We start from the raw sequence: 14,677 nt of genomic DNA on the forward strand, positions 1-14,677 counted from the left end.
TTCTTTTACTTTCAAGAACGAATGAATATATGACAAATAAAATAGGTGAAATTTAACATGATTTATTGAATTTGATAAATATGTATTATAACAGAATTTCATAGTAATTGATAAAGTATATTTCCGAAAACAAGTTTGAAAGTATGTTTTTATATTTTTGGATTTACCTATTTAGCTATATATTAGTACTATGATAAGACCTGCACCTTGAGCAGAGTGAATTTATATGAAAAATAATTAAAAAATATCGTATGAAAAAATAAAATTTATATTTTTGATAGAATTAATATTTTTGGCTTTTAAATAATTTTTTAAAAATTTTTGTTAATTACATAATTTGTTTACTGATGAGTTGATCTCATTTTTAAAAATATTTTAAATCAAAAAATCACTTATCGCATAAAAACCTAACGTTTAGGCCGAAGAATCTGAGGCCTACTATTTGGTTATAATGAAACTATGTCAGCTCGGTTTTATATCATGACTTAGCCATTTAAAAGTTAATTATGGTTAAGAGAAGTTTACGTTCACGTGTCAATCCTATCTATGTTCAATATTTTTTTTTTGGCCTGAGATTTAAAAAATGTTTAAGATTTAAAATTATTAAAGAGATACATACTTAGGTTAAGATCCGTGCCTTGTGCATAAATATTTTATATTTATAACTTATTTATGTTTTTCTGCATATTATGAAATAATAAAAAATAATTATATATTAAATAACTAAGAAATCAGTTACTATTATGTAATAAATTGGCGTGTGCATATAAATCAAACGGCCGCTCTTGTTTATTCGCAATTATTTTATGGTAAATAAATCAAAACAATCAATCTTGTCTATCTTATATGATATATAATTAAATTTAAATGATATTAACATAGATATATAGTATACTTTTAATATGGATATTTATTAAATGAGGTTTCTACTCATATGATTTTATGATTATTTGCATATTTGTGTAACAAAATACTACACCAACGATTTTTTTTAATGTAGAATGTTTAGTGGTTTCAATAATTTATAATAATTTAAAAAAATAATGAAGATTTCAAAATTAAAATATTAACTTTTCAATATATGTTCAACGCATATATCAAAATATAAGTATGTATTTTCATATGACGCATAGTTTAATTTAAACGATATGAAATATATATATATATATATATAAACATAAACACATATTAAAAGAAAATTATTTATTCATATGATTTTATAATCATTGTATCTTATTATAGAAAAATATTTAAACATTGATCACAAAAGTTTATGTGAGACTTTTAACAATTTTAGTAATTTATACGCGTTTTGAAAAATTCAAAATACAACATATACAACAAAATCTAAAATTTTATTATATGATTAATGTAATTGTGTAATTTATTTTAATAATAAATAATTAAACAAAAATGATAGAATATATACATATTGCTAGCAAATCTTTATTATTTAAAATCATTAATTGCCTTATATATCTTTATCATATAAGGTAATTCCGTTGGTTTTATTTACGGAAAATATATATAATAATTTAAATTTGATAAAAGAATGGTCCATAATGTACATACTATATAATATAACATTCCCTAGCAATTTAATTTTGGACTAACAAAATTCTTAATTGATTTTCAAGCCACCTAATCACATTTAACATTCTAATTACGTGACAACTCAGCATGACATTTTTTAATTAATATAAACTTTCGGTTTTAACTTTTTAAATGTTTCTCAATTAATATAGAGGAGATTACTATTCTTTCGCCTGGAAAGCAGCAAACATTGGTTATTCTGATTCTCTTTTCTCCTGTACTATTTTGGAAATTTACTGTCTCTCTCTCAAGTCTTGTATTAAGTTTTTTTAATTAGTTCAAAGTGTTCATATTTGGGTTCTAGTTGTCCAATTTATAGATTTATGTTTCTCGGGATATTTTTCATTTTTCGCTACCCTTTGTATTTCAGTTTGGTTCTTTCAGACTTTCAGTATGAATCAATATATATCTTCAGAGGAAAAAGGCAGCCTCACACTTCTGCATAATATATCATTCTCAAGGTCACACATTAGCTCAAGATTTGGTTATTGAATATTACGTTGAGATTAAAATAAATGGCTCATTAGCTCACTTGGTCAGAGTGTTGTTCTCAAGGTCACTTCTCATAATATATCTTTTTTTTTTTTGTAAAATGCTTCTGCATAATATATCATTCTTTTTTAATCTCAAAACCACAGATCGACAAGAAAATATGAATTTTCTTTGTTTCATTTATTCAAGTTTAGAGATTCTAATTATTTTTATTTTCTTAAATGTGTTTCCACAAAAATTATTTCACTTGTATTATATAATTAGTTTTGTCATATTTTTGTGGTACAAATGTTCATGGTTAATATGCTATATATTTTAATATGTAATATATATGAAAACAATTTTTTAGTTCTATTATATATATAGATATTAATTTTTTGAATTGGTTAAATGTTGAAAATGACTTCATTCATAATATGATTCACAGAGAAACTCAAAACATCTGATGGTCAGATGGGGCAAGAAACACAAGATGTATCATTTCTCCTTTTACATGTGGAATTGATAGCTTTCATCTGGACGATAGATTGCATGAAGAATCTTCGAAAGTTTCAAGTGACGTTTGCAACAATTTGTTCTCAACTGGTGAATATGGTTTCCGAACAAAAAAAAATGGTTTGCAACATATTTGGAAGCAATTCAACGACTTAGGGAAACGTTCTCCGCAGCTGAGATCATCCATGTCTCTCAGATTTAAAATACAAGGGCATATAATCTTACACGCGGTGCTTGCAGCCAATCTCCTACTTTGTCTTTATGAATGCAGAGTCTCATGTTTGCTTAGTAAAATCAGGATATAATCTATTTATGATACTGATGACTAAAAACTTAAAAATTATAATCCTATAAACAATATTTTTGTTATTAGATTTTTCTGTTATTACCATTTTCATTGTTTTATATCATTTTAAATATGTTATAATAACTATTAATATATAGTATATTTGAAAATTGCATTAGGCCCCTAAAAGGGCTCGTACGGGACTGACCATGAGATTTGCGAACAAAAATCAAACTTGGATTTGTTTAACTGCAGGATTTTAGTACTTTTTGCAGCAACTGATCGTCATTTTAACTTTTAGTAATGGGACAAGACGAAAAAGCAAGGGAGGAGGGGATAAGGCTCATGTATAGCCATTTTACGAGTAAACAATGATGATGTAATCATTTGAACTATCCAGAACCACAAAATTATCAGTGCTTAATACATTCCTGACGGCATTTCCAACCTATTCCTATGATACTATTTTACTATCTAGATTACACTATTTTAGTATCGTTTTAGCGCTAAATATTTTTGATTTTTCAACCGTAACACCAAATATTACACTAAAAAAATATTCTTCACTATTATATTATTAAAGAAGATTCTCTTAGTTTTTAATTGTTTGGTAAAATATTTATAATGTTATAACTAAAAGATATTAACAAATATTAATTTAAATGATATTTCTATTTCACCTGTTTAAAAAATATTTCTAATTTAAATATAAATATATTATATGACAAAACTTATATTAAAATATTATTATCAAAACAAACTCTTACATTTAACAATTAAAAACACATAACAAAAGCTAGATTACATTATACAAAATTTAAGAATTAAAAACACTTGACAAAAGCTAGATATTACGTTATCTGATTGTATGCAATGTTATCTTTTATGTTGTTTTTTAGTTTTAATTTTGTAATTTAATTTTTCAGTGTGTAAATTAATTTTCTTATGTATTTTCAACTTGTTTTTTTGTTTTCATATAAATTAATATTTTATATTAAATAAACTTAAAAGATAACAAAACAAATATGGCATATTTACTTTATTGAGATATCATATCCAGTGAAAAAAATAATAATAAGATACATAAAATATATATGTAACTAGTTTTGATCCCATGCTTCGCATGGAAAAAAAATTTGCTTGCAAAGAAAACCAAATTTCAGTTATAAGTAACTCTAATTGCTTTGACAAAAAAAAAACTCTAATTGCATATAAAATAACTTTGATTTACCAGGAGGAGATGAGTACATTTTATTTTTGACTTCGGACACACTATGACTTGTTTATGTCTTGCTTTTTACTTCTTTATGTCTTGTTCTTCTTATATTAAGTTATGACCGTAAAAACATGTAACAGAAAAATACCAGTAGCAAATCAAGAGGTAATATCAGTAAATAATCATGGAAAATCATTAAGTAATCAAAGTTAGCTGACTCTTTAGTTTGAGAATAGGTGATATTTACTACTTAGTGTATGCTATCATACCTTTAAGATATAAATGACATAAATGATAAATTTACACATTACATAACCAAAACATCAAACGTAGATTTAATATTGGTATTGAAACGGTATATTGAAAGTATATGTATGATAGTTGCACATTAATTTGATGAACATGACAGAAGAGAGAAAAATGAAGTATAATCGTTTTTCCGATTTCAGATTTTCTGACCATTATTAGATATATATTCTCAGGAAAGAATTCTTTTTAAAATGTTACCTTAGAGAATAAAAGCATTAAAGCACTGAATAATTTGATTGTTTGAGTGCCGACTATATATTCCTTGCAGTCAAGAGTCAAGAAAATGCAGTAGAGTTGAACTAAATTATTTTTCGCTTTCAATAAAAAAATATATATTCAAAAAAAAACATCTAAAATAAATAAATTATGAAGACTGTGAACCAATTTCTCAAGAAACTTGAAATGATATATACCTCTGTTAGTTTTCCTCAGAATTTGATCAAAGTTTCCATGTCATCATCGATTTTGCATCTTTTCAACGCTTGACGATCCTACACAAACCAAATTTTCTCACTGAATATCTAAAACATTAAAATCAAGAAAACCCTTTTACCTTATTATCAAAATTCGTTTATCTTATTAGCTATTGTACCATGTCCACATCTCCTTTTTTTCCTCCTCCTTTCTTTCTCTTTTAAGCCAGATCATACCCACTCTTTCTTGAACCATCTTATCCCAAAACAGACAGCATAATCTTACAGAGGATTAAGATAGTATAACTGGGGAACTTGGATTGCTGAGATCTGTTTACTCGGTAAATAGAACACTGGCTCATGACATTTTGAATTAGGGTATTGAAATTGAAGGAGTATTAACCTTTCATATTCTACTTTCATTGGGAGTTTTGATGTCGCTTTTCTATCAAATTTTAGAGATGTGGGAGTATAAAAAAAATAAAAAGGTGGACAAATGATGATCATGGGTGCCGTAGTGGGATTCTGAAACAGTTAATAATTTTTTCCCTTTATTATTATTCTGTTTTAATTGATTTAAAAAAAATGTAAACACAAATGATGTGACATCATTTGATTTGTTATGTGACTTGTGCTTTAGTATATAAGGGATATATAAATAAACAGTTTTGAAAGAAAAAAAATACAGTTTTTTTTACCGTGTGGTTGGAGAGAGAAAACTACAAATGTTGCACTATTGTACAGTTATACATAGTGTTCAATTTGACTTGGCCTAAGAGCAACATTATAGGTGGGATTTGATTTTATGTCCTTAGAATACTTTATGATTAATTTGGAGTTAAGGACAAAGTTAAGGATTTTCCCTCAAAAATTAGATTATTGGTGGGACTTTTGAAAGTCCCTTAGTAAATAAATTAATTTTTTTTAATAATTAATGACAAATTATTTTAATAATTAATGACATTAAAAAGAGAAGTTTAAAATAAAAATACATATAACATTAAAATTAAAAACATAAGGAAAATTACAAAGTTGTGAAATTTGTTTTACAAAAATCATAAATAAAATCAGACAAACATTTTATTTAATTCATAGAAAGCAAATAACATTATATGTTATTTGGAAGATGTCCAAATTTATCCCATATATTTTCAATCAAATCTTCTTTTAATTGTTGATGGATATGTGGATCCCGAACTTCTTTACGACGAGCAATTATATTGCCGGGTTTTGTAGCCTTTTTGACGGTATATGTAAAATCCTCATCTTGAAATTTTTCAAGAGTGTTTGAATTCCGTTCATCTTGGACAATCATATTATGGAGTATGAGACATGCTCTCATAATATTCGATATTTTGTTTTTATCCCATAAATTAGAAGGATTTCTAACAACGGCGAACCTAGCTTGCAGGACCCCAGAGGCACGCTCGGCATCCTTTCGAACGGATTCTTGGGTTTTAGCAAATAAAGAATTTTTCGCACCCTGTGGCAGTCGTATAGATTGAATAAAAGTTGCCCAAGGTACATGTTCTGATATAATTGTTTATTTGAATTCAAGCTTATTTGGAATATAGTGGATCACGAGACAACTTATATGTGGATCCCGAGACATAATTCAAGCTTATTTGTCATATAGTACAAAACAAATATATGTTTACAGTCCATTACATTACATATTGTCAACAGAATCCGATACACAAAACACAACACCATCTTCATTTACTTTACCATAAGCACAATTCCTATTAAAATTGTCACGACAATCATTACCTCTACAAAGTACTCAAATCCCTGCCTAAACTTCGATTGTTCCTTGCCTATATCACCCACAATTTTCTCTACTCTAGCCAGCCGCTGGTCAGTCTCATAGTCACTGTAAAGTGTAAGATTTTCTACCTTTTCTGCCAGCTGAAGCACGTGTCTATCTCTGGCTCTCATCTCTTCCATCACGGCGATATCCCACCATTTCCAAACATGGCAGTCTCCATCGTTCACGTTCTCACATGTGTAGTATCTTCTACCTGTGGTGAGCACACACGCAAGAGTATATGAGCACACACGCAAGACTATATGAGCACACACGCATTGACAGTAGCATTTTACTTAACCTGGATCATTCCGAGTGGTAGATGTTGCAAGGAGAGGCGTAGCACCACAGTAGCAAGTCTGTGGGAAGCCAAACTCAACCTCTGGTTGCGGCGGATACTGAACCTGTGAACGAGCATGTAAGCTTATCTCAGCTTGGTCACGTCGAATGAGATCTTCCGTCTCGCTGTAGCCACCGTCGTCTGAGTTTCCAAATATATCGTCTGACTGCGAAGGCTGGCTGTAACTGTAGTCAACTCCCATCTTTAAGTCCACCTGCATAAACACATAGTAATTATTAGATACACATAGATATATAAGCAGTTGTCAACTTTTTGTGGTTGCAGAGGACACATAAACAAGACCCGGAAGACAAGAACATAAAAAGACTTAGTTATTATTAGCCATTTAAGCAATCAAGACATACTAAAACAGAGATTATAAAACAGAGAATTTAAAAGACATAGTTATCATTGAAGACATACTAAAACAGAGATTTTAAAACAGAGATTTTTAAAGCTTATATCCTAATCTTTCAGAAATACTTGGCTAGGAGCTTATTCTTCACAACTTCCTCCGGCTCAGTTAATGGTTCTTTCTTGGCGAGGAGAGTGTCTAGTATGGCTAGCTTTGACAGTCTCTCCTTCATAGCCAAATCCTCTTTCTTCATTTCCCATATGGTCGTATACTCAGCAACAGACTTTCCTTGAACAGTGGACCTTTTTAGTTTGGCAGCCTTGCAACCTTCAGGCCGGATCTCCTAATCAAGGACAGTGGTGCTTGAATCTGTCTCACCATCCTTTCTCTTTGAACTGGCAGTGGCTTTTGGAGTGTTAAGGCTAAGCCATTTTTGTTCAAAGCGCAACACACACCAAGCACGCTCAAGGGTAAACTTGGTTTGCTGATCAGAGTAGAAGATGTCGTGAGCCTTCTTGAGAACATCAGTGTCACTCTCACCTCTGCCAATTTGTCTCTCTGCTGCTGAGTATGCCCCACAGAACTTGGTAACCTGATCGTGTATTCTGTGCCACCTCTTCTTACAAGTAAGATCCCCTCTCTTTTCACCATCCTGTAGACCATGTGGACTTGCTGCATAATACTCTCCAACCCGTTTCCAGAAGGTCCCCAACTTCTGGTCATTTCCAACAACGGCATCCTTCGAAGTGTTAAGCCACGCAGAGATTAGAACCACGTCATCAGCTGGGCTCCATTTGCGTCTAACATGACGCTCCACTGGTGTGTCTACTGGCGTGTGTTCAGCTTGTTGTGAACTGAAGGGAGGGATCTCCGATTCTCCAAAGTTAACACTTGAATGAAAACTTTCATAAGGAAAGTTTTCATGGAGACCACTTCCATGTTGACTGTAAAGCAGTCCTACGTAACTAGAGGACTGAGTTTGATAATTTCTTGAATCCATACGAGTTATAAAAGAGAAAGATTTGAGAGAGAGTTGTAGATTATGAGATGATAGAAGAGAGAAAGCAGCTGTGTATATTTAAGGGGAATGAGATGGGAGTTTAATATGAGCAGGTGAAGAGTATTAAGTTTTCCACATAAAAACTAACCATAAACAAGATATGTCTAATCCGAAGTTATTACTAACCTATCTACGGTATCAAGTAACGACGACAGTGCCTTAATAATAAAGCTAACATTAACAACATATGTACTTTCACTGGAAGTGGTTTGTCTAGTTGAGTAAAGAGTTAAAGCGGTATCAAAATAAACGATTTCCCTCATTGCAATCTATTGAAGAACTAAACCATAATTCTAATTTGTTAAAAATACTTCAAATTTTAACAGATATCAAACCAAAGAATCTTTCGAAACAAAGAATCTATACGATTTTGCAAGCTAGAGAAGCTATACGAATTTTCATTCAAGCTATACGAATTTTCATTCTCAAACAACCATAGAATCTTTACGATTTTGCAAGCATGAAACAACCATAAAATCAAAAATCTACACAAGACCCGAGCCGACCATACAAGCTATACGAATTTTCATTCAACCTATACGAATTTTCATTCTCAAACAACCATACAATCTTTACGATTTTGCAAGCATCAAAGAACCATAGAATCTATACGTTTTTTTATATATCTATATCAACCCACCACTTCAATCACAAGAGCCGACCATAGAATCTATATCACAAGAGACGAGAGAATCAAATCAAACATATAATCAAATCAAACAACCATTAAATCTACATAGCCCTACTCGGTTTATCAATCTTACAAGGGAGGTTAAAGACATACCTTGCCAAGATTGGGTCGATTCTGAAACGATGTCGAAAGGACTGAGTTAGCCAACGATTCTGAAACGATTTGGAAGCGAACCGACGCAGGTGGAGTGAACTGAGTTAGCCAACGATTTGAAGAGATCGATTATTCCTTTTGATTTTACTTCGCCTTCGGAGATCGCGGCGTCGCCATTGGAGATTTCAGATGTCGATTGATTTTGGAGAAGAGAGAAGAAACACACCGACTAGGGCTTCATTCGACTTCGAATACATCTCCCACTCCTATGCTGCCACGTTGCTCACGGGACGCGTCCAAAAATCCCTTAACTAAGGCCCGAACCCAACGATATCTTTTCTTTTTCATTTATTTTCGAGCCCAAAAACACTAAGGACGGGCCTAGGGCCGCCCGATAATGTTGCTCTAAAGAGTTATAACCCCACTTCTATAGAGTTGATTAGTTATTGTTATACTAAACACTCACATCCGATAGGAATCCTGATCTATGGACGCGATTACTCATTAGCCCCAGACACTTTACTGATTTAAGCATCTTATAGCATTCGAAAAGAAAAATTCTTTATTTTTGTACTCAGGGCTTCTAAGGCCAGTCTTCTTGTGTATGCTAAGTTGTCAAGTAATAATCTAGAGGCCCAATGCACTTTTTGTGGAGAACAAAAATCCTACCTAAACTAAACCACTGTTCCTTTAAATTAAGATGCATCATGCATTCGACTATTACAAAAATCATACATGCAAAATAAATATCAATTGATCCTAAAAACTATTTAATTATAATATTGATTTAAATATCAAATTTTCAATTTTACTGTATAAAAACAATTTGACATTTTTAAGCATATTTTGAATAACATTGCTAATATGATTTTTGCCGTTTAGTGTCGTTTTCCAATGTTAGTTTCAATTCAACTATGGGGAGTCTTGTCACTATACAAATTTATTATAACTGTTTAAACCAAAAAAATAATTATTTTTAAAAATAACTCCACTCTTGTTCAATGGAGTTAACATTTTCAAAAATAATATAAACCAATGGTGAACTATAAGTTTTTATCTAATTTGAGAATGAAAAATTTAAATTTAAAATGTACAAAAAATTATGGCGGTTTAAAATGATTCATTTTATATGAATAACATTAACATTGCATGTTTCATAATTTAATAGATTTGCTATATTAAAATGTGATCTGCTTCATAACTGGAACATAATCGGATTGAATAAATGTATGTAACAAATGTGATGAAATCCAATGACAAAATGATTCTTTTTTTTTCCTAAGTATTTAAATAAAATTTAAAGTTATAAATAAGAAGAATAATATAGGTAAAACTAATTTATTTTTTATTATTGAATACTTTAATATGCGTCACTGAAAAACAATTTCTAATACATTAAGATTTATTACATTATTTTGGAGGACGAGGACATATAGCATCACACGAAGCTTTGTCTTTCCAACATTTGCGATCTGGTCCTGGACAGCACCAACAATCTTTTTTAAATATATGAAAACACCCAGCCTGAACACAATTTGATGTTATGACTATGTTTGAATCCTCTATTCCTTTAACACTCATCTTTGCACCTTCACATATAAATCATCATACGTCAAACAAACATTAACGACGAAAAAATAAGAAATAGTTTGAGAAAAAATTAAAGAATAAACAAAGAAATATAAATTTTAAAAATGATAAAATATATACATACACTGATGTAAAGCAAAGAAAGAGAAGATGAACATGAGTATCAAGGATGCCTGTATTTTCATGGTTTTTGAGTCTTAAACAATCTTGTGATGTGCTTCTCTTGAAAAGTGTGATTTTATATTCTTGGTATTATTTATACAAAAAGATAAATATAAAGTAAATTATGTCACCAAATAATTTTAAAAAGGCAATATATTTATCCATTAATTATCATTTTGACTAGTCTTTTTTTTTCTTTACCTAAAATATGTGCATATATATTTTCTTCTTATAGATTATTTAGAAAATCTTGCTATATATTCCTTCCATATCAATTTAAGTGGTGTTTACAGAAAATATTTTTGTAGCAAAATAATTGATGTATTCACTATTCTAAATAAAATTTAATATCATTCGAATTTCGTGACCAATTACAAATAGTATTTTTTATTGGTTGAACTAATTTTATTTAATGATATTCTTATGTAACCAAAATAAATTATATAAATTTTTTTTTTATTAATCTATGTGCAGAAACTTTAAATACCACTTTTAAACACAATATCCTTGATGACAAAAAGCATAATATCGCTAATGTTTTACTTATTTCTTTCTTCCTTTTTTTTTTTTTTTTTTGTTCACTACTTATTTCTTTCTTCCTTTTCTAAATAAGTGGTGTATAAGATTCGACAAATTAAAGGTCAAAGAAAAAATTAGGAACATTACTAAACAAGATATGTCTGATTGACCATTGACTATGACCATTCGATCTATAAAGTATGAATATTACAAAAATAAAATTATATTGAGAAACAAAGATTCATTCTTAAAAGGGAAAATTCCATAAAAATAACGCAACTAAGTTTTGTTAAACTTTTTAATACCCAAATTTTTTTTATCCAGTTTAATACCCAAACTAATTATTCTGCTCATTTTAATACATTTACTTTTAAATTGTGCTCATTTTAATACATAAAGTATGCTCATGTTAATAATAAGTTTCAAATAAAACTTAGAAATCTCTAAAATTTCAAAAAATCTTAAAATGATCAAATTTTATTTTAAATTTTAAGAATAAAAGTAACTATATTTAGATAATCTTGCATTTTCTTAATATTAGTTTTAGTTTTAATTTCAAATTTAGTTTGCTTTTTAAAGTTTAAAATCATTTATTTATTTTATTCAAAATGTTTTTTCTAAATTTAAAAAAATATCCAAAATTTAGATAATTTTATTCTTAAAATTTAAAATAAATTTTAAAATTTTAAGATTTAAATTTTGAATTTTAAATATTTTAAGCTTTGTCTGAAACTTATTAATATTTTTTTTATTAAAATTAGTATAGTTTGGATATAGGCATAGTTTTAAAAGTAAGTGTATTAAAATGAGAAAAAAAATAATTAGTTTGACTATTATATTGAGTAGCAAAAATGTTTGGGTGTTGAAAAGCTTAACAAAATATGGTTGGACTATTTTTATAGCTAGATAAACTTGTTACAGTAATACATCTTATATTACATTCAGAGAAGTCCTGGATGATGGGTCTACTATTATATTAAATAGTTTCGGGCCAAGAAGACAGTAATATTTTACTGTAGTCTAGTTGTTTTAACCTGATTTCTCCTTCATAATGTCATAGGTTCGAACTTTCATCCTACCCATACTTTTAGTGTTTTTAACATATTAATTATTGGCCTCAAGTATTTTAGGCTTGGGGTCCATCAATCTTCAAGCTTGACCCTGAGGATATTATCTATATATAAAAAAAAATGTTTGTCTCCCTCTTATTGTGCCACGTCATAAAGTCATTGATTGTGAGTGCGACACCTGTCTTCTTTGCCTAAAACTCATCGTTTCATTAACTTTTGATGTGAGATGCTGCGTTTCATAATTGTTTACGGTTTAGTGGGCTTTTTGTTCACACTGTGATATAGCCCAAATACAGAGACATAGCCACTATAATGAAAACATATGAAAATACTGAAACTTTTGAAACGGAAAAGAAAAGAAGGAGCGTACCGTGAGTTTCTGGATGCTACTGACTTCGCCTTGGTTGGAGGCGATATCAACGATGACGGTTCATTTCGCTGCCACCTCCGGTAACTCAATAACATTCAAGAGTTTAAAATTATTGGCGATAGGTTTTGCAGAGTATGAAGAGGCAGAGGGAAGAGGATGATGAGCAACAACACTGAAGAGGTTAAAAAAGAAAATCGAGCCAATTAATAAAAATATTCCACAGTTTAAGCGGTGGCGAGTAAATCAGATCGGTTTCTCAATTCCACTATGACTCGATCAAGAGAGAAATATAGTTTTTTTTTGTCCAAAGAAATGTAGATATTATCAAAGCAAAGATTGCTCCGAATGAATCATAAGAAGATAAGGGAAGCAATCAAAGGTTTTTATTTCATTTTTAATTAGTTATTGGGAATTAACATGAATGGAAGTGTCATACACGCGCAGAAACATGCGTGTTGGTGATATATGAGATACATATTTTAAACTTAAAAGGGAAATAGACATGAAGCAATACGTTCTATTCCAATTGGGTCTTTTCTTTTGAGCCTTTTGTTTCAAAGAAAAATGACAGAACATAACCAGATTTACTTCGGTTTAGTTTAGATTCGATTCAGCTTTAATGCATGCATGATTTAAGCTACACAAGTTTCATTCAATAAATAAACCAACGGAAAATTTTATTGTAAGAAATTGGGTTAGTTGAAATTCATAAGACAGAAAACAATAAATAATTAAAAATAATTTTTAATTATCTAGCTACTTATATTTATATAATATTTATATATCAAAATAACATATATATATATGATTATAATTAATATTTAAATAAAAAAACCCGTCCCTAGTATCTTATATATTAAAACAGATGTCACAACATTGATTCATGTGTGATTTTTAAAAAAATGGACCTAATGGACTTATTCCTAGAAAGTCATGTTACATTTAATCTCTAATCTTATCATTTAAATTTTGGGCGTAGCAGAAATTTTTATTGGGCTATCAATAATTGGATTTAAACAATAGATGATCCATTGGATTTATAGATAGTATAAATTAAATAGATATAATTTAATGTTGTAATACTAGACCTCCATATGTTAAATATTTAAATATTTTTCGATGTTAACTTTTAAAATTATAAAGATTTTTTTGAAATAACAAAAATCATATTATCTAACAATGATTAATCTTTACTACCTTAAGCGAATGAAAACAAATTTTAAACTATATAGTTTATTTTAAAAATTAAACAAAAACTAAATGTTTAATTATTTACTCAATAATATAAATCTATGAAGCGAAAAGTTTAATTTTTTAAAAACTTTATAAATTTGTGAAATGTTACAATATCTTTGAATATGACAATAAAACAATATTTTACTAATCTTTATATATATAGTTACGATTTTAATAATGGAATAATAATCCGAAAATATATATATAGAAGAAGATACAAATACATGTGAAAGTTTGAAACAATCTATTCAATGAAAAAATATACCGTAAACTTATTATGTTTTAAAAATTGATAGACACATATATATTATATGTATACCAATTTAGAATTGAAAACAAAATATTTATATAAAAATAAATAAAAACAAAAATCCGTGCGGTTGCGCGGATCGAGATCTAGTTCATATTAAGAAGGTTTCTTTTATTGTGCCTTAAATTAAATATATTCGCTTGTTAGTTCTTAAAACCAAATCCGCTTGTTGAGTACACTTGAGTCATGCGATCACAACTTAGATGAACTATCAACGGTTGGATCCCCTATATATTAATTGAGAATCATTTAAAAAGTTGTTACCTTAAG

General features: G+C 29.1%; 1 protein-coding gene and 1 long non-coding RNA gene across 2 annotated transcripts; both read right to left on the minus strand.

Moving 5' to 3' along the window:
• Positions 1-7,649: 7,649 nt before the first annotated feature.
• On the minus strand, positions 7,650-8,306 carry LOC106384456 (glutathione S-transferase T3-like). Its single transcript, XM_013824417.2, has one exon. It carries the CDS (start codon positions 8,304-8,306, stop codon positions 7,650-7,652), a length of 657 nt encoding a protein of 218 aa, XP_013679871.2.
• Positions 8,307-10,474: 2,168 nt separating this feature from the next.
• LOC125583738 lies at positions 10,475-11,095 on the minus strand. The gene is made up of 2 exons (XR_007320822.1): positions 10,865-11,095; positions 10,475-10,739 (listed from the first exon to the last, which is right to left on the minus strand). It is a non-coding gene; the product is annotated as an uncharacterized LOC125583738 (long non-coding RNA).
• Between the last annotated feature and the right edge of the window lie 3,582 nt (positions 11,096-14,677).

Source organism: Brassica napus, chromosome C3 (genome assembly GCF_020379485.1).
Source record: "Brassica napus cultivar Da-Ae chromosome C3, Da-Ae, whole genome shotgun sequence".
NCBI lineage: Eukaryota > Viridiplantae > Streptophyta > Magnoliopsida > Brassicales > Brassicaceae > Brassica > Brassica napus.